The sequence below is a fragment of the Periophthalmus magnuspinnatus genome, chromosome 9 (genome assembly GCF_009829125.3).
Source record: "Periophthalmus magnuspinnatus isolate fPerMag1 chromosome 9, fPerMag1.2.pri, whole genome shotgun sequence".
NCBI classification, from domain to species: Eukaryota; Metazoa; Chordata; class Actinopteri; order Gobiiformes; family Gobiidae; genus Periophthalmus; species Periophthalmus magnuspinnatus.
The window spans coordinates 26030679-26055999 of NC_047134.1; the positions used below are offsets into that span (position 1 = coordinate 26030679).

The 25321-nt window shown below is 36.7% G+C and overlaps 1 protein-coding gene across 1 annotated transcript in view; it reads right to left on the bottom strand.

The window, feature by feature from the left end:
• LOC117375627 (metal transporter CNNM4) overlaps positions 1 to 25321 on the bottom strand; it is a 58161-nt gene that overhangs the window by 16164 nt on the left and 16676 nt on the right. The window contains exons 2-5 of the mRNA XM_033971927.2: positions 19042 to 19185; positions 18744 to 18878; positions 16088 to 16257; positions 662 to 758 (exon numbers count right to left, since the gene is read on the bottom strand). Coding sequence (XP_033827818.1) covers positions 662 to 758; positions 16088 to 16257; positions 18744 to 18878; positions 19042 to 19185 — 546 coding nt within the window. The remainder of the gene's footprint in view (positions 1 to 661; positions 759 to 16087; positions 16258 to 18743; positions 18879 to 19041; positions 19186 to 25321) is intronic.

The window sequence follows — 25321 nt, forward strand, 5'->3', positions numbered from 1 at the left end:
TTTTTTTTATTATTAGTCTGTCTACATCTCCAAAGCTCCAAATGCTCTGTTCCACCTTGTGATGTCATGAAGCAGTAGTTTTCAAGTTAATAGCTACTTTACCTTTAGTTCAGTAAAGATTGGCAGTTCCAGATCTGAAATTATCCAAATGAGTCTAGCAAAGGTTTATGGAGATTAAAAACACAGTGGAGCACTTCCTGTATTACCAACATGACACCACAAGGTGGAACAGAGTGTTTTCTCTTTGAGAGAAGAACAGGCTAAATATGCAGGGTTTGTGTTAAACTTGTGTGGATGAAACAAAACAAAACTCCAGGTATGTTTGTGATGAGAAAACGACATTATAACATAGATCAGAAAAGAGCGTAATATGGGACCTTTAAGGAAAATCATTAACACAATCAGCTTTTCTTTCCAAAAACAGTAACTTTTTGTAAAAATTTGAACTCTGAAGAGCGATTATTGCGTCAGCCCATATTGCGATATTGATATTCCCGGGGTATACTGTGCAGCCCTACTGGCCAATTGTTAAAATATCTACCTATAAACATGAAAGACTACAAATGAGAAATTCTAAGCCTTATAGACAACTGCCCACATTATTAGGTCTTTTGACAACACTTGGGTTTTTTTGGGCCAGGGCGGTGATGGCAGGACTCACCCAGAGCAGGAGCGCTGAGGGCCATGACCCCATAGTACGAGAAAGGTCCACTCTCAAACTTCATGTTCTCATTGCCCGCCTCCACCTCCACTCGGCCCTGCAACATAAACACAAATGCACAGTTAGAACATTTTATGAGGACGATACAAAGACTGGACAGCTGCTTGTTTTTGTAATATTTAATAGTGAACAAGCAATTAGATTTTCAGATTCAGTTAAAAGTGTACATTTTAAACATGTCCAGGAGACTTCATATTTGAGAGAAGACATAGGCCACGTTCATACTACAGTGTATATGCCCCAATTTAAATTTTTGTTTTTTTGTATCTGATTTTTTTATGTAGTCCTTTACATTACAAGAAAAATGTGACTGCTATTTATCCCTAATGTGAACAAAATGCGGTCGCGGAGTGACTCGCATGCACGAAACAGAACACAACAGAACAGAACACAACACAACACAATGGAACGCATGGTATGTCGTGTTCGCGTAAGTAAACATGGCCCAGAGTTCTGGCACATTTTTGGCTATTTCAAGTAATTTTAGCAACTGGAGCAAACGTTTACTTAACAGGGTGATTTCACGAAGCACATAAGTGGCCTTACCTGCCATTTACATTTTGAGAAGCATGTGGTGTGAGGTGTGTAAGACGTGGGACACTGATGTGAGCTGCTTCACTGACACAGACTTTTCAATAACTTGACTGAGCAGGAGAACATGTGCCTATGTACTGTATGCGCCTTTCCCAACAAGTGTGAACGTAGCCTAAATTGTGAACTGATTGTTGTGTAAATTGTGTATGTGAAGGGTTAAGTGGTTCTTGATTTAAACTGCTTTGAGTGCCTTGAAGGTAGAAAAACATGCTATCTACAGAAACACAACTTCTTGAAACAGCAGTTGAGGATGAATAAAAATAAATAACCTCAAAACAGAAGAATTGTCACTTTGGATCTGTACTTGAAAGCCTACACTGAAAATTTGTTTTATTTCAATTCATATAATAGATACTCTCCACTTCGGACAACAAAGTTTAGATTCTGAAAAGCTCGGTTGAAGATGTATTAAACTGCATTTCTGTTTTTGGACACTGGATGGCAGCACAACCACATATCACAACACAGCCGCTTGAACTGGAGCTGCCTGCAAACCTGACTGAAAACTGCTTCACTATGACTCAACAAACTCACAGAAAATGGGAGATATGAGGACAGAGGAGGAGAGCAGCTTGGCCTGATTTGGCATGTAGGAATGTGTGAACGGCAGCAACAACACAGGACAGTTAATCCAACCTCCTCCCCCAAAAGAGTCAACTGATGAAACAGGTGCTCCAAAGACACAATAAAGACAATGTAAACACGACCAAATAAATCAAATAAATGCTCGGATAGTGGTACTAGAGAAGTCCTGATTTGATCTGTCGCGTTTTTGTCATGGTTTGGAGTCGTGTGAGCTTTTAAGTCAAGTTATAATGTTGTTATGTCATCAAAAACATAACCAAAGTTGTGTTTTGTTTCATTCACACATGTTTGAGAATCCTGCATTATTAGTCTGTCTATATCCCTGAAGCTTTAACTTTTTGAACTTGGTTTGATCTGATCTGTTCCGTCCTGGTTTAGTCCCACTTAACTGACTATTTGATGCACGGCCCTAGTGTCAAAGGTCATTTTATACAAAAATTGCCTATTGTCCTATAAGAGGATTATTGCCGACACCGGTTGAACAATACACAGCCCACAATACAATAATACAATAAAAAGTAATAAGCCATGTAACTAAATACACAACCATAAAAGCCCATATGAGCTTAGAGACACGAGGAAGAGACGTTCCCGAGCCAGAGAGAAAATCAGACAAAGCAGCATTTTAAATTAGTCACAACAACAGAAAAAATATTTAGCAGATCTCTGAATTATATCCAAGTCTTAAAAATTATGTAATTACATTTTTTATTGAATTAAATGTTTGAAATATTAACTATATATGCCACAAGGAAATGTATTTACATGTTTAATAAGTTTCAGTTTTGTTTTTGATCCTCTGAGTCCCCCTCCCCCACTGCTAAGTCACTCCCCCTTCAAGTCAAATCAAGTCAAATTCATTTTTAAAGCACATCTAAAAACAACCACAGCTGCCCAAAGTGCTCTTTCCCCTTGCTTTGCTCTCCGCGCTAAGTCGCTCCCCATTCAGAGCGCTATCATATTACAATTGGCGTGCGTTCCACTTATGAAACGACTGCACATCACATCAGGTTTGTCGAGTTGTAGCGTATTGTTTTGCGCCATGCTTTTGTTTACTTATGGAAGAAAGGCATGTGGGAGCTACGCCTGTCTGTTCAATATATTAAAGCTGGAGCGAGATATTTTCAGGTACTTTTTCTTTGCAAAAGTGGGGAGATTTTTGTTATTTTTGCTGTGATATTTTGAGATTTTTTTTCAGGCCTTTTAAATGGTACCATTTATTTAAAAATGATTTACTAGGATCATCTTGTATTATTGTTATTGTGTCAGTGGCATAAATTAATGACATGTAACCATAAGCAGGGTTCAAATAGGGCCTGGCAGAGATCACTAAATTACTCAAACGTGTATGGATGTCATCTAAACTCTCTACAGGCAGGGAACGTTATAACATAGCTCCAAAGAGTCGTTTTTGTATAATATCCATTCTGTCTTGCTCTACGCCTCTTAAACATATCCCTTTATTAATACCCTGACGTTTTCTTGTATCTTGTTTGAACTCATAACAAAGGCCTGTTGCTCATAGCATGACTCCAGAGGTTAGAACGACCCTGGTCTAAACTTGGAACTCGCCACACGTTCACACCCGCTGGACTCCACACTGCTTCCTACAGCCGCACGGATAAAACGAGGTCACGTGCGTTGCTCAAGGACACAACAACACACGCGTACACCCATTACCTTTTTTCTTTTAATCTCAATAGAAAACAGTGAAACTTGTCTAACCTGTGTTTCTTTCTAGTAATGATCGGGCTCTGACTCAAAATTGACCTGGAGGCATGTTACAACGGTAATAGCATTGATTACTGTCACAGACGAGCTTGTAACTTGGTCATCAGGGCTGTGATCGGCTAACAAAAGAAAAGGTCGACAAAAGACGTGTTGCTGATTGATTTGCCAACTAAGAGAGGGTGTAGCAAAAGTAACTGCACTCATTTATTAGGGATAGAACTAGAAACAATAATAATGTTTATCGTAATCAAAGGGTAGACATTTTATAACATCGTGATCACCAGAATGTGCAGAACAAAACTACTTCTCCCTGATGATCTTTTCTGGATCACTGTTGATTTCACTTACAACAAAGTACAAGGCTACAGTTAAAAATGACAGTGACATCATCGTTAATCGCAATTATTTTGGTCATGATAATCGTGACATCAAATTTCAATATCGTCCCAGACTGTGGTGGAATGTAACAAAGTAAAAGTAGTAAAGTACTGTACGACGACTTAAGTAGATTTTTTCACGTGATACTTTTACTTGAGTTCTTTTTTTTGCTCCGGTGTCTGTACTTTTACTACTTAACAAAAAAGAGAACTTCTTCCACCACTATTTGTACAGAAAAGTACTAGGAAAAGCTGCATTTGTAGGATTAAAAAAAGGCAAATTGAACACGATTCACTCCCAGATCTTTAGATAAAACACTCCCTACCTTCTCCCTACCTTTCTGCTGTTGTCCACATAAATCCTTATAGTCTAAAAAAAAATTATTAGTTGCATAATACATATTTTGGTTGAACGAGGCATCATCAACTGAGGACCGCAGTCCTAATGCGTATAGTAATTTTTAAAAAGCCACAAGATGGGAATATTGATATACAACACAACACAGAATTATACTGCAAAAGTATATTAAAAACTTACTGTAAGAATGCATGTTTAATGTTGAATTTTTTTAATCTATCATAGGGTAGCTCAGTGTTTGTCCACTGGCCCAAAGGTTTGAGGTTTGTCAACATAAACATCATTGGTAGAGCGGTCCAATCCACTGACTCACGGGTTGGTGGTGCAATTCCAGCTCCCACAGATGAGTGCTGTCTTTGTGTCCTTGGGCAAGACACTGTGCTTGAGTGCCTTAAAGGTGGAAAAGCGCTATATAAAAATGTATGAAGGTAGCTAAGATTTGTATTCATGCCATACTGTGGAATACTCCAGGCAAAGTGATAACATCTCCATAGTTACCATCCGGAAAACCAGAAAAGATAATAATGCATAATATAGTATAGTATATAATGCACCTTTAACAAAAAGTACGGTAGTTATCACATTTTGCACTCTTGACTCCAGTACTTTGCGTGGTACATGTAGGAGGCCTCATTTCTATATACACTCATTTCAAACCCGGCAGAGGGCAGAGTGAGAGGTGGAAATCGTGTAGCTGATGCATTGGTCAGACCTGCTTTTACAACTTCTGCTCTCCAAACCCAGCCAGCGAACTCACAAATTATGTTAGGATCAAATTATGCAAAAATATTACATAAAAACTCCTCTGCACTCCAAGCAAGAAATCAAATCATAATAATATTGTGATAACGCTTGTTTTGGAGATTTGCACAATGTGAAACCCAGTGACAGAAGAAGTACTCAATTGTGTTACTTAAGTGAAAGTATTACAGTACCTGTTTAAAAATCTATTTAAAGAGTAAAAAGTAAAAGTATTTCACGCAGATTTTGAGTTCCAATAAAGCTTCAAATGTAAAGATTTTGTTAAAGATTTGTGCTGAATTTTGTTCAACAGAAACAACTGAATCGATCGTTTTTTCTAGATGTTTTTATTTGTATATTTTTGTTTGCTTAAATTATGAACGCGTTAAAAAATAACTCTCAACCTTTTCAGCAGGTCGATTAAAAACTTTTCGGTCCAGTTAAAAAAATGTAGTGAAGTAGAAAGTACAGAAACTTGCTCTCAAATGTAGTGAAGAAAAAGAAAAAAAAAAGTTAAGTACAGATACCTAAAACTGTTACTTAAGTTACTCTACTACTTTTTACGTTTTACCACTGGGGAATCCTGCATCTATCTTTTACTATAACAAAATAAAATAGGTGAGAAAAAAATAAAAATTTGAATAAGAATTTTTTGCAATCTTTGAAACAAGGTTATAAACTGATATCTCTGCACTTTTGTGGGTGAGGGTTAAGTTCACATCTGATACTTAAACGTCAACGAATATATTTAAATACACAGCTTAGCACATTTTTGTTGCACTACCAAAATATCTGTTACTACGATACTACAACAATACTATTCAATGAAGTATTTAAGTATTGCTTATCACAGTCAATATAATCAATGAGTAATCTGGCTTGTTTTTGGTTAAGATGACATGTGCTGACCCTGGAGTTGTGGGCGTGACCTGGACAAAGTTCAAATAGTTATGACTCATTAAACCGTGACTGAGAACTGTGTGTCTTTTGCTGTTGTTTTAATGAGGTACTATGGACTGAAGCCATTCATGTGACAATAGTAAACTGTATCTTTAAGATATCCTAGTTAAACAGGTGAAACTTTAGAAGAGGCAATAATCAAATAGAGTTTCAAATGTTATAAACCACAATATGAAAGTACTTAGATACCAGATACCATACTGGAACATTTAATACCAGATCACTTGACGTTTGTTCACAAGGAAATGTAAACTGGATACGTTAGTGACACAATCATAATTTCATAATCTGGTCATGACCTTTGATACACACACCTGTATGGACTTGTAGGCTTGTTTGTTTTGTTTGTTTTTCTGTTTGCATTGTGTTTTAAACAGGGCACCCAAGTGCTCTCATTGGGTTCCCCTGTATAAAGAAAGATAAAGATAAAGAAAGAAAGAAAGAAAGAAAGAAAGAAAGAAAGAAAGAAAGTGTACAGTCGTAGGCCTGTCATGATAATTACTATATCAACTTATAGTTCAGTACATGGTAAATGGAACAGTACTTTTTGGGGGTCAATATTTATCGTGGGGACTTTTTCTTTGAGCAAATGGGGAATCTTTTCTTATTTAAAGTTTTTTCATTCAGCTATTCGTGTTTTCATTCTGCGGCTCATGTTTTTTCTTAATGATATTGTGATAGTAGCTCAGTTGGTAGAGCATTTGTCCACTGATCTGAAGGTTGGTGATTCAACTAGTTAGCAGCATGATTCCAGCTCCCACACACGAATGTTGTCATTGTGCCCTTGGGCAAGACACTTAACCTACCTTGCCCCTAGTGTCTGTGTACACTGGTGTATGAGTGTGTGTATGAATGCACCCACTCACACGCAAACTGTGGTTCCTTGATGTAGAGTGCTTTGCCTTGAAGGTGAAAAAGCGCAATATAAAAATGCGATGAAATTTGATTGATTAAAGCCGTATGAATCCACTAAATTCATATAAAGTTTATTTTAAGCAACTGCAAAATTAGCAATAAGTACAAATACATGTATACAGGAGAAATACTCTGTCCAAATTGGGAAGAATTATTTTGTGCTTCAATTGTGCTATACAAATGAACTTGACCATCTACATTTCCAAACCACATCAATATTAATATCAAGGCGCTAACTATAATTCTGCTGCAATGAGCCGATGAGGTGGAGTGGAGTCTGTAAATGTAAAAATAGGTTTTATACCACACACCACACAAACACACAACACACACACAGGGCTCAGAGGTTGGTGGTTGCAACATGTCAAAGAGTCTTTTCTGAAGAAGAAAAATGTGGAGAGTCACAGAGTCTTAACAATAGACTTTAGTTTAAGTCAGAATTAATCCGCATGTTTCATATCTGTGTGGTGACTTAGCTGAGTAAAACTAATCCGTTTCAACTAATTTGTTTTGTTAATGACATAATTTGGGGTTGTGGCTTTCCTTGTTACTACTACTACTACCACTACCAACCGGATACTATTTCCACAAAGGTATGAATCATAAATTGCATATATAATTGGATGTAGCCAACCTGCCATCTGCCACTTTACAGATAGAAGTGATCATGGGCGCGCTTCCGGCTACATCGACTCTGAGTCCAATTCACTTTACAATGGAAAACTGTCACAACTTCTCTGTAAATGCTGCTGTGAGCCTTTTGGTCCTAAAATGTTCATATTAACCCGCTGTACATGATCCTGGTACTTCTATTATGTCGGTAAATCAAGATATGAACATTAATAACAGATGAATCAGACGCTTTCTTTCCCCCGGCATTGCTCTCGCTAGCATTAGCAACAGGTTTGATTAACTGCATTGCCAAACACCTGCTCTGTGTTAAATCAGCGATGCAGGTTAGAAGAGGAGTTACCTTCAACACCATCACTCTTTGGCCCAAATTCACCCCTATAACCGCTCGCCTCGATGAGCTTCGTTTGTCTAGAGTCGAAAGCTATGGGCGACATCACACTGCCTTAGTCCACTTCTTTATACAGTCTATGATATAAATGTAAGCTCTGAACAGGAATTTAAATATACTACATTTCTACAATACAGATCAGCAAATGTAAGAACTAAAAATTACAAAAGCACAATATTACAAAAAATGTATGATAAAATTAAAAAAAAGGGAATCAAGTTGGTCCAGTGAATGAATCCCTGAGTCTTGTGGCCAAAGCTATTGCATATATGTCTCTGTGATAGCTTCAGCACTGTGAGATCAATTTCTGGCTTTGGCAATTTCCTTTACTGAATGTCTCCCCTAACCCTTCACCCCCAAGTTAAAGAATGTGCCATTGAGGATCAAAAACATAATAGAGAATAGGCTTTAAAGCAGCTCTGTTTGTGAACAAGTCTCTCCATGGACCAGCACCAAAGTACATCTCCCAAATGTTAGTGCCATATGAACCATCTCACACTCTGAGGACTTCAGGGACAGGCCTCCTGCTGGTGCCCAGAGTCAGGACTAAACCAGGACTGAACCAGGACCGAACCAGGACCGAACCTGGACCAAACCTGGACTAAACCTGGACTAAACCTGGACTAAACCTGGACTAACAGCGTTTAATGTCTTATTCTGTAAAGCACTTTTTATTACTTTGTGTACCAATTGTGCAATACAAATAAACTTACCTTGCCTTCACACTTCGATATGTTCTGTCTAATAAAGGCTGAAAAGATTGGTTGAAACAAAATTTTCTTCCCTTACTGCTAAAACAATAGAAACAAAGTATGCCGTTTTAAGAAAATTACTATTTGGACAAAGGAAAGCTCAAAATTATTAAAAGAAAAAAATAGTCTAAATGTCCTATATTACGCAAAGTTGACTCCCATGAGCTGTAAGCCATGTTATGATGTTATTACCTTCAAAAACAGACCTGGAGTTGTGTTTTCCTTCACTCACACACAGAGTTAGCGTAATCCTTTATTAATATTGTCTACATCTCCAAAGCCCAAAATGCTTTGTTCCACCTTGTGATGTCATGAAACTGTAGTTACCTTTCACCTTTTGGTTCTGTAGAAATCAGCAATTCCACTGCTGAAATTACTGAAATGATTCTAGTGAAGGTGTATGGTGTTTAAAGACACAGTTGAGCACTTCCTGTATTACCAAATGACATCACAAGGTGGAACAGAGTGTTTTCAGTTTGAGAGAAGAACTGAGCTTAAATAGTTTGTGTCTTAAACATATGTGAATGAAACAAAACCCAACTCCGGGTCTGTTTGTGATGAGGAAACAACATAACATAGATCAGAAAATAGAGTACCGTAATATGTGTAAAATAAATCTTGATTATATAGACTAGACAAGAAATTACCCGGCAGTAAATACACAGGTTTTGTCTATTTATTTATTCAAATTCCTTCATGAGAAAAGCATGTTATTCTCACCGGATTTTCCATTTCACCAGAGGACAAGTGACTCATACACGTCCTGATGTCATCCCTCTGGAATGTGTCACGTTTATGTGTTTAGACTACAAAAAGCATCGCATCATTACAAACTATTAATCACAGGGACTATTTATATCTTTGCTTTTCCCAAGAATCTGTGAATAGCGTTTCCCATTGACACAAGAGACTAGGTGGCTCCTGACGGTCTGGTCTAGGATACGATGATGTCATACTCCCAGATGGGGGCGCAAGAGCCAGATTTCCCTATGACGCTTCAAAATGCAACTTCTGTAATATTGAGATTGATCATTTAAAACATCTAGTCTATGAATGTCATGTCTCCCATGTCATGATTTCTGGAAACAATTAGAACGTTATATAGCCCGAAAGACTGGCCATTTGAGCTAGAATAATATAATTACATTGTTCAATTACCATAACTACAAAAATTTATTTAAAAGCAAGCTAAAGTTAATTTACTAATTCTGCTAGTAAATTCAAATACACAAAATTAAATGTGTAGAACCATTATGTTAAGTATGTTGATATTAATATGTATAAGATTTCACTGAAAACAGGGTGGGACAAAAAATGAATGAAGAATGGTTTGAAATTGAGATTATTATAACTTTAGTTTTGGAAGATATACCAAAAATAAGTAATTTTGTTACTGAAAGAAAATTTGTTTTGCTGTAAATGTAACTTTATGTTATCATTATTTTGTGCTGAACTTGTATGATTCATTTGCTGTTTAAAAAAAGTAAATGCACAAATGTTGAACCAGATCATTTCTATTAAAGACTAGAGCTAAGAACTCACTGTATTACAACAAAAATCTGCATTTGAACAATTCATTTATCTGCCCCCCCATCATCATCTGTCATCTGAAACAGAGAAATAGTCTAAAAACAAACTGGACATTATATTGACATTGCAAATCACACAATGTGCTGTTTGCATAACCAAATGTAAAAAAAAGTCACCAACAAAAAAAAGCTCACACACTCTAATATTTCGCTGTTCCGCCTTTAGCTTTGATTGAGGCATGCATTTACTGTGGCATTGTTTCGATTTTGCTTCTGCAATGTCACAAGATTTATTTCCGTTCAGTGTTGCATTAATGTTTTACCAAGTTCTTGCATTGATGATGGTTGAGTCTGACGCTGCACAAAGCCTTCTCCAGCACATCCCAAAGATTCTCAATGGGGTTAAGGTCTGGACTCTGTGGTGGACAATCCATGTGTGAAAATGATGTCTCATGCTCCTGAACCACTCTTTCACAATTTGAGCCCGATGAATCCTGGCATTGTCATCTTGGAATATGCCCGTGCCATCAGGGAAGAAAAAATCCATTGATGGAATAACCTGGTCACTCAGTATATTCAGGTGTCAGCTGACCTCATTCTTTGAGCACAGACTGTTGCTGAACCTAGACCTGACCAACTGCTGCAACCTCAACCTATTTGCTTAGTTAAATCCTGGTGGCCAGGCAGTGTACATCTACGGAGCGTTTTTATCATCTGTGAACCAGAAAAAAAGCTACTGCATTGTCAGAAGCTGTGGTGTGACTGACAGCATAACTGGACTAAACGTTGAGAAAAGGGATTATAAACTCAATGCAGCAAGTAGTAATTAGGATGTTAGGAACCTACCTACCTTTAAGATCAAGTTGTGTGTAAATGTGCTAAATGTAAGCTCTTGGTAAGGCTATAAGGAATATGAGAGATTATGTAAATAAAAAAATAAAGTTATAAAAACTAAAAGTGCAGATAGGTAAAAAGTTACTCAAGTAAAAGTATCACATGAAAAAAATCTACTTAAGTAAATGTATTTAAAAATGTACTTTAAGAGAAAAAAGTAAAAGTATTTTACACAAGTGTTGTTCATTTGTTTGAGTGTAAATGTGATATTGATAAAAAAATTATACATATTTTGGTCAACAGTAACAATACAAATCAATGTCTTCATTTTTCTTATGAATTTTGTGTATTTATTTTTGCTCAAAGCTGAAACTTGAACTCGAAAACTTTATTCAGGATGTTTGCACAAACATGGTAAAAATAACCCCTCAAATCATATGTACTATATAAGTACTTTTTACTTTTCAGTCCAGTTAAAAAATGTAGTGAAGTAGAAAGTACAGATACCTGCTCTCAAATGTAGTGAAGCAAAGGTAAAAGTATCAGCTGTAAAATGTACTTAAGTAAAGCACAGACACCTAAATTCTCCTTAAGTACAGTACTTTACTACTTGTACTTTGTTACCTTCCAGCGCTGCTTTTATCTGGTCAAAAGTCCTGAAAATGATGTTTTAAACTCACAAAACTGCTAACAATTTAAAAAGGCAACAGCTACAAGTCACTTTCACTACTCCACACACTGCATAAGATTATAAAACAAACATAGTTTCAAAAGAACTTGGTGCTAAGTATGGAATGATTCACTGCAGTGGATGGAAAAATATTTAGACAAACAAGATCAATACGCCCTTCTTTCTCATGTATTGTATATGACCACATCCGCTATTTTTATTTCTGAGACAACTTCCCACTGAGTCAAATTTACTGCTCAAATATTAACAACAGCTAAAACAAGCATTACTGAGAAGCTTTTTTTTGCTTTAAGTCAATTTTCCATCCAGGCATGCTGACTTCAAATACCACCCAGTTTACCGAAATGTCCCCATGGATTTTAGTCGGTGGGGGGTCCCAAAATCCTCCACAAGAGCTGAGAGTAAGAGCAGAGAAAGTCAAAGTCATCCCTGGATTACTGCAGTGAGATAACGACTGTTTAAGGCAAGAAAAACTGTGGGAATGTAGTGAGTGGCCTTAGTGAGAACAGGCCTGGTATGTGCGTGTGTGTATTGGAGTCTATGGTAAATACAGAAGTAGGCCTGTGTGATTTATTGCAACAGTAAATTTGAAAGAAAGAAAAGTACACTATTATTGCACTAGGTAACTTTTCTGAAGGAGGGTTGTCTGTGTGGAGATGCTTTGTCTAAAAATATGACACAGTATGGCATTAAACTTCTATTTTAGTTACTGGTCAGATCTGTAGAGTCTTGACACTGTATCTTTGAGCAATAAAAACAGCCATAAGGGAATAAAATGTTAAGTTTAATTCCATACTGTTGAACATTGCCATAAAGACAATCAGATGCCACCAGAAAAGCTACATAGTGCACCTTTAAATAATATAAATATTTTTAAATCTCCAAATACATTTATAGAGTAAAGGTTTACCAGTATTTTGAACCAGGAATTAATCATTTGCTTGAAGCCCATGACAAAGAAGCTAAGTGGCCTAAAGAGAAGACGTAGCTATTGACCCCTAATGGGCATTTATTGTATTACATAACGTGGATCAATAGTTTTAAGTCATGTATCTTTTATGCAGTATGCCATGAGGGTAGGCTACTGTCCCATGTACCAGCTAACATGGAGACTAAGCTATAGAACACAATGCACAATTTCAAACGTTATGCGAAATAAAATAAAAGGCCCAGTGTTTATAGAGAACATGTTTTGTAACTGCTTTTAAAAGTGACACTTTGTTGCCATGCCAACAAGTTGATGTGAAGGTTGTATTCGTCAGTTACTGGTGTGTTTTGGAGACTGACACTAGTAAGTTGAGAGCACAGACTGTATTAAGAAGTGGAGTAAGGGAGTGTTGCGTCACCCATAGAGTTCGGCTCCAGTCCAATGAAGCTCATCGAGTTGAGCAGTTACAGAGGCCAATTTGGAGCAGAGTTCCATATTTGGAATTCCGATCATGAGTATCATAGCAACCAAAGAGCCAATCCGGAGCCAGGCTGTTAAACATACCGACCCTTCCCGCCTCGCCATTGGTTTACCAGAGAGCGGTCGCTTAGACACTGTTAATCAAACATTTTATATATATATCTATATAATATATATAATATATATCTATATAATATATATAATATATATCTATATAATATATATAATATATATCTATATAATATATATAATATATATTATATATATATATATATATATATATATATATATATATATATATATATATATATATATAAATGGACATAGCTAACCTGTGTGTGTGTGTTTCCTCACACCGGAAGGCTACTGTATATCATAGATTTCAAAACGAACACTGCAAGATTACTTTCAACTGAACTGAAAATGTAATTAGATTATTAAAAGCACAAAGTCTGCCCAAGCGCTACCAGATTATGGTTTGGAGATAAAAGCCTCATGGTCTGGTATGTCTTTATAGCAGAGTGCACAGAACTGTAGGGGGAAAATTGAATAAACTCATCGACTCCTAAATGTGTTGGGTGTATTACATAATGTGGATCAATATTTCAGAGTCAGTGTCCCATATATGACCTGGAAAATCATCATGCAGCACTTTCTGAGTCCAGCCCAGTCCACATTATATGAAATTTGAATGAGATCATTGGTGGGAAGAGGAAAAGCAAACACATTAAATACGAAATATAATTTCAATAGATTTATCATATCTTCTGATGGGGTGTGGGCAAATATATCAGCTTTATGAAGAGGCTATGATGTTATTATTATTAGACACAACTACAGCACCACAATATTCATCTAATACGACTTAATAAAAGAAACAAATCTGGTGACTTCTGCTTTAGAAAACTGCAATATAAGTCCGAATAGGTCTGCTCTAAATAAAATAATTTAATAAGTAATTCCCTGTTTCCATTGACTTTAGATAAATAATAATTCAATGGTGACTTCACTAGCAGCTAATGAACATATTTTTTTAACATAGACCCATAACAACATAACCACTATATAAACTGCTATTACAGAACATGGTAGTTTTCTGAGCCTTTTCAACTTTAATTACTGTGATTAAGTCCATTTTACTTCCTCCATTTTAAACAATGTAAAACACATGCTTCTACCCTTAGGTGTGGTTCAGTTTATTTCAAGTGTATTTATAAAGCACATTTAAAACAACCTCAGCTGGTCAAAGTGCTTGATGTGTCAAATGTCCCATGATGAACCAAATAGACAATCAGTGTTAGCAAACGATACAAATATTTGAGTTGATTTTGATACGAAAAGGCTTGATACTCAACACTGATTCTGATAGCACAATTATAGATTATTAAAGTAGGACTATGTAACTTTTTTGGTGGAGGGTCTGGAATGTTCCACAGTGTGGCATTTAACTGATCCAACTTGCATTTATTCATTTACATGTACTATTGCTCCAAACTACCTTGAAAAACATTTGTATTTGCACCGTGTATGATCCGTTTATCCACAGATCTTACCTGTATTTTGGTCTCGTGGTTACAGCTGTTTACTGTGTTTAATGGTAAAGTCATTTTCAACATAAAAATAGCTCTGTCTTGGTGATCTTATATTAGCTTCAGATATAGACCACAGATACAAAACACTGTATCTAAACTTATTCAAATAAGTATCTAGTTTTGGTATTGGTGTCTGGATATCATGTTTTCAGAGAACCTTAATAGTCATAAAAGGTGAAAGAGGGAGGATGAAGAAGAGAAGGTGTTTATAAGGTCAGAATTCTAAATCAGGTGCGCAGTGAGACCGGCATTTTCAGAGAGTCAAGTAGGGGGTCCACTGCATGAAATTTATTTTTAAAACCTTTAACTCTTGCATCACATAATAATTGAAATTAGTGAGTCACACAGGCCAATATTTAAGTAAAATAAAGTATTTCATTTTATGACTCTATGTGTAAAACCCCTGCACTGTATACTATATAAATGGACATAGCTAACCTGCTAGCCCTTGTGTTCCAAACAGGAAGTAAGCATGGGCACGCTTCTGACTCCATCAACTCTGGCTACAATTTACTTTCTATTGAAAAATTGTTGCCCCTTTTTCTCTAACTGTTGCTGTCAGGCTCATCATTTTGGTCTTAAAATGTTCGTATTAACCTGCTCTACATGATCCTGGTATTTTCATTTCCCAATTTTGTCCATAAATCAAGGTATGAAAATGAATAACGGCCAAACAATGAGCTGCCCTCTTTTGCCGAGGTCGCTCCTGACAGCATTAGCAACAGGTTGGATTAACAGCGTTGCTAAGCACCCGCTCTGTGGCAAACAGGTGGGAAGGGGTGTTCCCTTCAACAGCCTCACTCCAGATTGGTTCGTTGGCTGCTGATATTTGCTGTTGGAATTCCAAATATGGAACTCTGCTCCAATTTACATCTATAACTCTGGTCTCGATGAGCTTCATTTGACTGGAGCTATGGGTGACATCACATTCACTTCTTTATACAGTCTATGGTAAAAGCTGCTGACCCTGTAGTTTACACCTCTACAAACAATTCGAAATCTGTGTAATTCTTGTTTTCTCTCAAATGCACCTGGACTTGTTTAACATACACACTCTGAAATGAAACTTAATTTTAAAACACGGTGTAACACTCAGGAGGCAGTACATTACCTGAATGATTACATGGAATTAGAAAGTTAAAGCCATACTTCTCCAACTATAACTACCATAATGTGGAAAATTATAGCCAAAGGCTTAACATTTACAAGCAGGTATTTTTGGCAAAAAAGTGACACAGTGTGTCTTTTAAATTACATGTTCTATATTGAAGTGCATACCTGTAGGATGAGCACAAAGTAATCCACAGCCTTGCCCCTCTGGTAAACATAGTGATGGAGCGAGCGCTTGTCGTTGTCGTTGTATTTTATTTCCTGGATGACGTCAGGATGTCGCAGAATCCTCAGTAAAACTTTGTCTGAGATCTGAGACGGGCTGAACAAGCTGACCTCTGCAGAAACAAGTAAACAGGCAGTTAGTCCAGCATTATGGTGGGTGGTATACAAAACAAGGGCTGGGTAATCATCAGTTTCATCATAATTGAAATGTTATTGTTTCAAATGGTCAGTGATACTTAGTGCTTTTTATCTGAGAGGACCACAGTCAAAACCTTCTCAATAAATCTGTCCTGTAAATAAAATCTGTACTTCAGTGGATACTTTGTACTTATACCTCATTACTTTTGAGAACAGGTATCTGTACTTTCTACTCTACTACATTTTTTAACTGGAAAGTACAGTATTTTTTTATTATTGTTTGAAACCTGCTGAAAATTCTGAGGGATTATTTTTAATACGTTCGTATTTTGAGCAAACAGAAATATACAAATTAAAAACAGCTAGAAAAAAACCCCACTACATACCGATTTCTTCTCTTTAAGTACACTTTTAAGGGGGTATTTTAATACTTTTACTTAAGTAGATTTTTTTCATGTCATATTTTTAATTTAGTATTTTTTTTTACCCTGGTATATGTACTTTTATTTGAACAAAACTGATTACTTCTTTCACCACTGGTACTGATTATATTACTTTTCCTACGTATCGTTTGATCTGTGTATTTGTTGTTGATATTTGTTTGTTTGTGTTTGTTTGGTCAGCTGAAGTTGTTTTAAATGTGCTATATAAATAAACTTGAAATGAAGTGAAAAATATTCATGAAGTTAATACTGAAAGCCATTTTTGTGTGTTTAAAAAGACAAAAAGTTCGATACAAGGGAAAAAAGTTTACCTGATAATGATAAATATAATGTATTTGCAATAAAACTAGGACCTTGCACCTAGAATCATTTGGATAATTTTAGCCCTGGAATTGCCAATCTCTACTGGACTAAAGGTAAATGGTAGCTGTTAACTCATAATAAGAGATTACTCAAACATGTGAGTGAAACACAACTCCAGGGATGTTCTTAAGGAGGTAACATTATAACATGGCTTAAAGCTCACAAGAGTCAGTTTTGCGTAATATAGGACTTTCAAAATACATTTGGCTTTTGAAATTATTACTATAAAAAGAATAAACTACAATGCTCTGATGACCATTTCTAACAGTTCTTATCTGTTTTTACAAATCAACTCTTTACTTATTAACAGAACTTCTGCAGTGCCTTTTGTTTAAGTGGATTTCTCAATTGCGGTGTGACAGGTTGCTGTAATGGGCCCGACCACGAGTGCTTTGGTCCGCACCCAAAATCAAAGCAATAGACCACACAATACACACACACACACACAAACGCACACACAAACGCGCACGCACGCACACACACACCCCCACCCCCACACACCCCCACACCCGCACACACACATACACACACACACCCACACACACACTAGTGAGGACTTAAATGATGTGAGTATAATCGATTCTGTTGAAATTAACTTGTTTGCATAGTTAAACACACCATGCAGTTCAGTAGATTTAACTCAAATAACTCAATAATCTTGCCTAATTTCAGTTCTATTCAAAGACACAGGAAAAAAAAAAGATTTCCACAACCATTTAACCCTATAACAAAATATGAGTTGGCTATGAGTAAGAACAGCTACGTCATGCTAACCAACAACTAAAGCTAATTGCCAATGCTGTAAACATGCTAACAGAGCAGATTGCGACATTCTTAGCTGTAGCAGTCCTCCAGTCGTGCTCATCTCCAAACTGTTCCTGGTTGGTAGCCTCAGATACATGTGCTAAAATGAGCTACACTAATGGATATAAACACGTCTAGCCAAGCGTGTTTGAACTTGTGAGTGGAGTCAGGTGATGGGGTCATGATCACACCCAGGATCATGCCATTGTGGTGCTCGTATAAGCTTTGTCTGACCACAAGTGCAAAAACATACTACTGAATTACGTCTGCTTACATCAGCCAAGTAGAGGCAAAGAGTGTGTCCTATTTAAATTGTAATTAACTTTTTACCCAGCCACAATTGCATTAGTTGTAATGGTTTATAATAGGCCTGTCACGATGAAACCAGAAGTTTACATACGTTATCTAAAAAGACACACGCTTTTTTTTCTTACTGTCTGACATGAAATCAGACTAAACTTTTCCTGTTTTTGGTCAATTAAGATTATCAAAATTCTTTCTATTTTCTAAATACCAGAATAATGACAGAAGGATTTAAAAAAAAATATATACATAAACCTATATAAACTTCCTGTTTGGAACGCTATGTTCATTTATATATACCGTCTATGGTCTGAATGAGGATCAAATCGATGTAAATACAAAAATAGCTTACATTAGAGGAAGTAGTCAAGGTTACAAAATCAATACATAAAAATTAGCTGGCCAAGGTGGCTAGGGCGACTGTATGGACAGGTAGACAGAATTACAAAGGACCAGCATTTATCTAGATTTGTCTAGTTGGCTCCTGGCTAGTGTTAATTATGTTTGTAGTGAAGTAGTGTCAGAATAAATATGGCATGTACTCTTACCTGTTGCTAGGAAGCGATGAGCGGCCAGCAGGAGCTGAGAAGAAATCTTCACTTTTGATTCACTCTCGTATTTAAAGGCGGAGAAGTCCCTCTTGTTTTTATTTGGGGCCACTTTCTTCCTGTTACGATTATCCGCTGATGAGACAAAGACAAATAGGATCTAAACATTTAACTGAAGTTTTAACTTTTTTTTTACTTAATTTTGAACTTAACTTTGAACTTAACTGAACATTTAACTGAACTTTTATCTTTGAACTGAGTTAAAATAAAATAAAATGATGGGGTTCGATTTACTCACTGTACATGTCTGATTCATCTAGGATCTCTGATTTGATGATTTCCTCAATAACATCTTCAAGGGTGACCAGTCCCAAAACTTCATAAAAAGGGTCTCCTTCTCCCTCATTGTTGACTTTCTGGACAATGGCCAGGTGGGACTTTCCTGTGTTGGGAACAAAAAGACAACTCTGTTATTTGATACTGTACAAAGTGGAGTGTATATTTCAAACAAAGAAGCCATTATTCCTGATCTTCATGATGTCCTTGAAATGCACCAAAGTAATGTTTCAGCTCTCTTATGTAACAAAGTTGGACAGTGAAAAGAGAGGGATCTAAACAGTCAAAATAAAAATCAGTTTGGGTGTGAACCTTGTGCAACTGTAAATTTCTTTGAACTTCAGTACAACATAAAGGTCCTATATTATATAAAATTGGTTCTAGTGCACTTTAAGCCATGTTATAATGCTGTTGCCTCATTAAAAACATACCCGGAGTTATGTTTTGTTTCACTCAAATGTTTGAGAAACACTTTATTATTAGTCTGTCTACATCTGCAAAGCTCACCTTGTGATGTCATGAAGTGGTAGTTTTCAAGGTTTAAAAACACAGTGGAGCACTTTCTGTATTACCACATGACACCCCAAAGTGGAGTGTTTTCAGTTTGAGAAAAGAAATATGCAGGGTCTGTGTGTTAAACATGTGTGAATGAAACAAAAAACATTATAACATAGATCAGAAAATCGTGTAATATGGGCCCTTTTAACAAATATGCCATTAGCCGTTTCTCACATAATCAAAATTTTTGATTTTTCCACATTCCACATTTCCTGAACCTAATCTGCACCAATTAATCAAAAAAGTTCACAATTCTTTCTCAAAAGTCTGACTTCTGCTACAAACCACTGACATAGGATCTTTCAATTCAAAAGACCCACACTGATGGCTCATTCTTGATTAAAATCCAATTAGTTTCACATCCCTAATTTGTGATGGAGCAAAATAGTCAAATAAATCCCCCTCATTTGTTTGTCAGCATTAACCTCACTTCTTATTTTGTCTGGCAGCTCAGTGGCAGCTCTTCATTCCAGACATTGCCCCAGATGCCGTCCCAGTGCCCCCTCCCTGGTCCACACAAACAGCAGCTGGTGTTGTGAGCGCCTCAGTAAGTCCTGTTACAGTTTGGGCTGGGTCTGGACTTTGGCCTGTGTAACCGCCAAACATACATATTGTAACTGTAGAAGGCACAAACACACCCCGGTCCACACTAAGAGCAGATGGACCCTGGATGAGTTCAGACACAGCAGGTTTTGGCTCGGGTCCTGGTCTGAATAATTAATGACACTGCAGGAAAAAACACTGCAGGTTTGAAGCACTGAAGGATAATGTGATCTGTCCAGGCAAAAACATCCTGGATACAACTCACAAGAAGTCAATGAAGTCTTTATTTTCACAACACTTCACAATAATTATATAGTTTTAGTCCAAGTACTTTGAGCAAGATATTTGTTGCTTCAGTTTTCAATTTCAATTTTATTTATACAGCACATTTAAAACCACTTCAGCTGACCAAAGTGCTCACATAAAAGTCAAATATACAGATACGATCAAACATAGGAGAAGAACAATAAAACACCAAGATATCCTGTCAGGTTAATACGAACATTTTAAGACCAAAAAGATGAGGCTCACTTCAGCAATTACAGAGAGAGGGGTAACAATTTTTTTTAATGTAAAGTGAATTGGAGTCGATGGAGGCGGAAGTGCGCCCCTGATCACTTCCTATTTGGACCATAGAGGCTGGCAGGTTAGTTATATCCATTTATATATACACTCTATGGATTAGTCTTAAATTGTGTTAAAGACTTGCAATTCAATATATTTCAAGTTTAAAATGTCTGACTAAATGTATTTCAGATTTTTTTTTTTTTTTATAAATAGCCTAAAAAATAAAGCATGTTTTTTTTATTACATTTAATGAGATAGAAAAAAACATGTGTCTTTACTATGAGTCTGCTTTCATCGCCACCTGACTTGTAACTGGTCTGGAGAAGGGCGTCCGCTTGCTTGACTCCATGGAAATGTTCCTTTGGCTATAAACTTCCACCGTATTTCATAAAACGTATCTAACCCCACTCTGTGTTAAAGTGTGACAGGCAGAGGGCGCTGCTCCATAGTCTGGGTGCTGCCACAGAAAAGGCTCTGTCACCTCTGGTCTTGGGCCTCGCTTTGGGCACAGCAGCAGGACCAGCTGACTTCAGGGCTCTGGGTGGAGTACAGGGCTGCAGCAACTCCCTCAAATAAAAAGGACCCATAGAGCGCACACAATAACACACAATTTAAACACAATCGATAACAATCTTAGCTTCTTTAAAATGTAATGGAAATTAAAGCAACACTGGATGTGGAATAGAAAGTTAAAACCGCATTTTAGAACATTGTCCCTGGGGTTAGATATGTTTTATGAAATATGGTGGAAGATTATTGCCAAAGGAACCTTTCCATGGAAACAAGCAAGTAGATACCCTCCTCCAGGCAAGTACAGGTCAGGTCTGCAGAGATGCAAGCAGACTCATTGAAAAGACAAGTTTTTTCTATCTCGTTCAATGTAATAAAAAACATGCTTTATTTTAGTCTATTTATAAAATGCCCAATTCTGAAATACATTTAATCAGATATTTTGGACTTGAAATATATTGAATTGCAAGCTCCCTGTCTGAAAACACAGGGAACCATGACTCGGCTTTGTGTTACTGCGGTCAACATAAAAAACAACATACTGTTATTACTTACGCTTTAACTCTTAATCTTGAACTTTTAAGGTAAGCTCTTTGGTTAATCAAAATGCGCTTGCTTCCTAAACGGATAAAACTCACCCCTGCTTTTCAAAGATCCCGCTCCCCTTTCAGTCTCCTCTCTCCCACACAGAGAGTAAGTGGGATGAAAGACGACTCTGGTTTGAATGATAAAACGCTCCACTAATAGAAAGGCTCTTTGTTTCCAAAAGCAGAGCACAGATCAATGGGATTTAACAGGAGATTGTATGACCAGCAATTAAAACAGGACCAAAGGCTACAAGTGTTTAGATAATGTGTCCTTCATGTCTGCCAGTGCCCCCAGACAATGCAATACTCATGGGCGTCGTACTGAATAGAGTGGAAAGTGCCCTAAAGGGAGGACTCTAAAATGATACAGTAAACAGTAATACAGTTTGTTTAAAATGTTTGAGTTTTGATCAAAGTAATAAAAAGTTGGAACACCATTTTTTACTCCTTCCAGTTAATTAATCATGACCTCTTTTACGACTCTTTTAAGCTACAATATAGAATAACTAAATATTAACTTCTAAAAATGTGAAAAACTATAGTAAATGGTAAGGGTCACATTTTTATATACCGCTTTTTCCAACTTCAAGGCCCTCAAAGCGCTTTACATCAAAGAACCACTCGCCCATTCACACACACATTCATACACCAGTGTACACAGACACTGGGGGCGAGGTGGGTTAAGTGTCCTGCCCAAAGACACAACGGCAGTATTCATCTGTGGGAGCTGGAATCAAGCCGCCAACTTGTTCATTCATTACTTGATCCCCAAATAAAGCAAGTAAAGCCTTCAAAGGCGAGTACCTTCTCTTATAGTGAGCATGCCATCTGTTTTGTTTCCATGAAGATAGAAGAGCTTTGCCTGAATTATCCCACAGTATAGCATTAAACTTGTATATCTCCGGGGAGACAAGCAGGTGACCCCACCAGGCCAAGATCTGCAGAGAGGCAATCCTCTCAGTGTTTAACATAGTTTAAGACGAGACTGAAAATCCACCTCTTCTCCCTGGCATTTAATACTAGCTAGACAGGATATCTTGGTGTTTTACTGCACTTTTCCTTTGTATCGTGTTACCTATATATTTGTTTTTTGTTGACTTTTATGTGAAGCACTTTGGTCAGCTGACGTTGTTTTAACTGTGCTATCTAAATAAACTTGAATTAAACTGAATTGAACTGAAAATGGACAAGTATAATGCCATACTGCTTAACATTCAAGACTAAGTGACATTATCTCTATGGAGACAAGCAGGTAACCGATCCTCGAACATGTCAAAATGTTCATATTTTCTGTAGAGCTGTGGTGTTTTTTTAAGAGAAAAATGTAAAAAAAAAATTGAAAATAGTTACTCAATCGGGTTGGTTGTGGAGGATGGGGGTGGGGGGGCATACTGCCTGTGGACTTGAGTAATGCGGTCAAACTAGGATTCATTACAGGGGGGAGCTAATAAAAGAGTGATTTAATTGGATGGGGAATATTAGCCAGCAGGGTCCAACACAGTAGCCCACCTAAGTACCATCATTAACCACCATCACTGTAGCAACGGATATGGAGACATGGAGTCACAGAAAAGGAATTGTCCCCTATGGAGCCCAGTCATTATTTCAAAGAACACCAGACCCCGTAGGACATTTATAAAGTCATTTTCTAAAGAATCATTTTAGTTTGTGATTTCTTTTTAAGCACAGATTGTGTGATTGTGTGAGTGTGTGTACAATGTTGGCCCATCCTTGTGTGTGATCAGCTGGTTATTCTAAGGACGTCAGATTGGAACAAAGTGATGTGTCATGTAGGCCTGTCATGAGAACATATTTTAAAGTGCTTTGATATCGCTGAAGTAAATACAGACGATAAATGATAATATTGAATTTATGCCACTGACGCAATACCCCAAGAGCAGATTTAAACCACAAAAACTATTCTAACTCTATAATATATTTAAAAAATCATGAGCAGAATGAAACACTTTAGTTTGCATCTGTAATGAGTCATAGAAATTATTAATTCAACCTTCTACAGCTCAAATCTTATAGCAAAAAAATAGTAGTGCAAGGAAAAAGTACACATGATAAATATTGACCCCCCAAAAATATTGTTCCAACTTTCAGTCGATATAGTCATGAAACTGATATGACACTAGGCCTGTCAAGATAATTACTAACTAAAGTTTTACCGTTGTGTCCTCATACATTTAAATCTATAATGAAACCAGCACAATGCACAAAGGATTACAAAAACAGGAAGTGAAAGTCTAATTGCCCTTTGACAGAAACAAATTTCTGCAACGGTTCACTTTTCCACAAAAGGCACTTTTCACACCCACACTGACTTTATTTTTATTTTTAAACAAATACATTAAAGTCTGCCCACAGGGACGCAAGGTTAATCGTAATGGAACTGAAATCACAGTTTGTATGGTCAGAATTATCCAATTGTAAAGACTTTATTTATTTAGGGAATACAATATTATTCCTATATACAAAATCATGGGGTCTTACTATGTATACAAAGTGCTAACCCTACAGTTTAGCAGAACAGCAATACAGTATCAATACTGAAAAGTATCACATAATTTGTTGAAAATCACATTCTTTGTCTTAAAAATATTGTTCATTAAAACTAGAACTAAATGTAGAATAAAATAAAGAAACATAAAAATATATATTGAAAGTTTTCTGAATATTTTTTTTTAAATAATAGGCCTCATAATAGGGATTTTATTATTATGAATTATGAAAATTGGTACAGCCTTTCCCAGGGAATTGATACCTGCCTATATTTTAAAGCTTGATATGACAGCGATATGTTTGGGTGGTCAAATAATCTACATCTGGATACTAAAACTAGTATTAGAACTAAATACAATATAAAATAGATATTGCTAAAAATAAAAATTGCACGTTTTCTGAATAGTTTTTGAGTAATAGACCACATAATTTGAATAATATCTCTCATAAACTGCATTTCGACACTACACGCCTGCCTTTACTTTTAAGTTTGATATTACAGCCATATGTTTGTGCTTCACCCACACCGCCAACAAACAGCGTACGGGTCGACTGTTGACATGAAACACTGCTGACAAAGAGACCAAGGGGGTCGTATGGGAGAGGAATGCCACGTGCACAGTGCATACCAACCACACATGCAAACGCAGCCCTCACTGTCCACTGAGCCACATGCAAACCAACACCCATGACCTCTGTGTACGCAACACTTTACAAAGACATTGTTTTGCCCGTCTGAAATTATGGAACGATATTTTTGCGGTCAAAATTTATCATTGGTACTTTTTCTTTGGACTGTGATAATATTTGAGCTGTACAAGGGTTGAATAAATAACTTACAACTCTCTCTTATGACACCCACTTACAGATGCAAACTAACTACTAAAGAGTTTTGTTTAAATCAGACTTATTGTGCTTGTGTCTGCTATATAGTCATAATCTATGACACCCGTGGATCGTTATGTTATA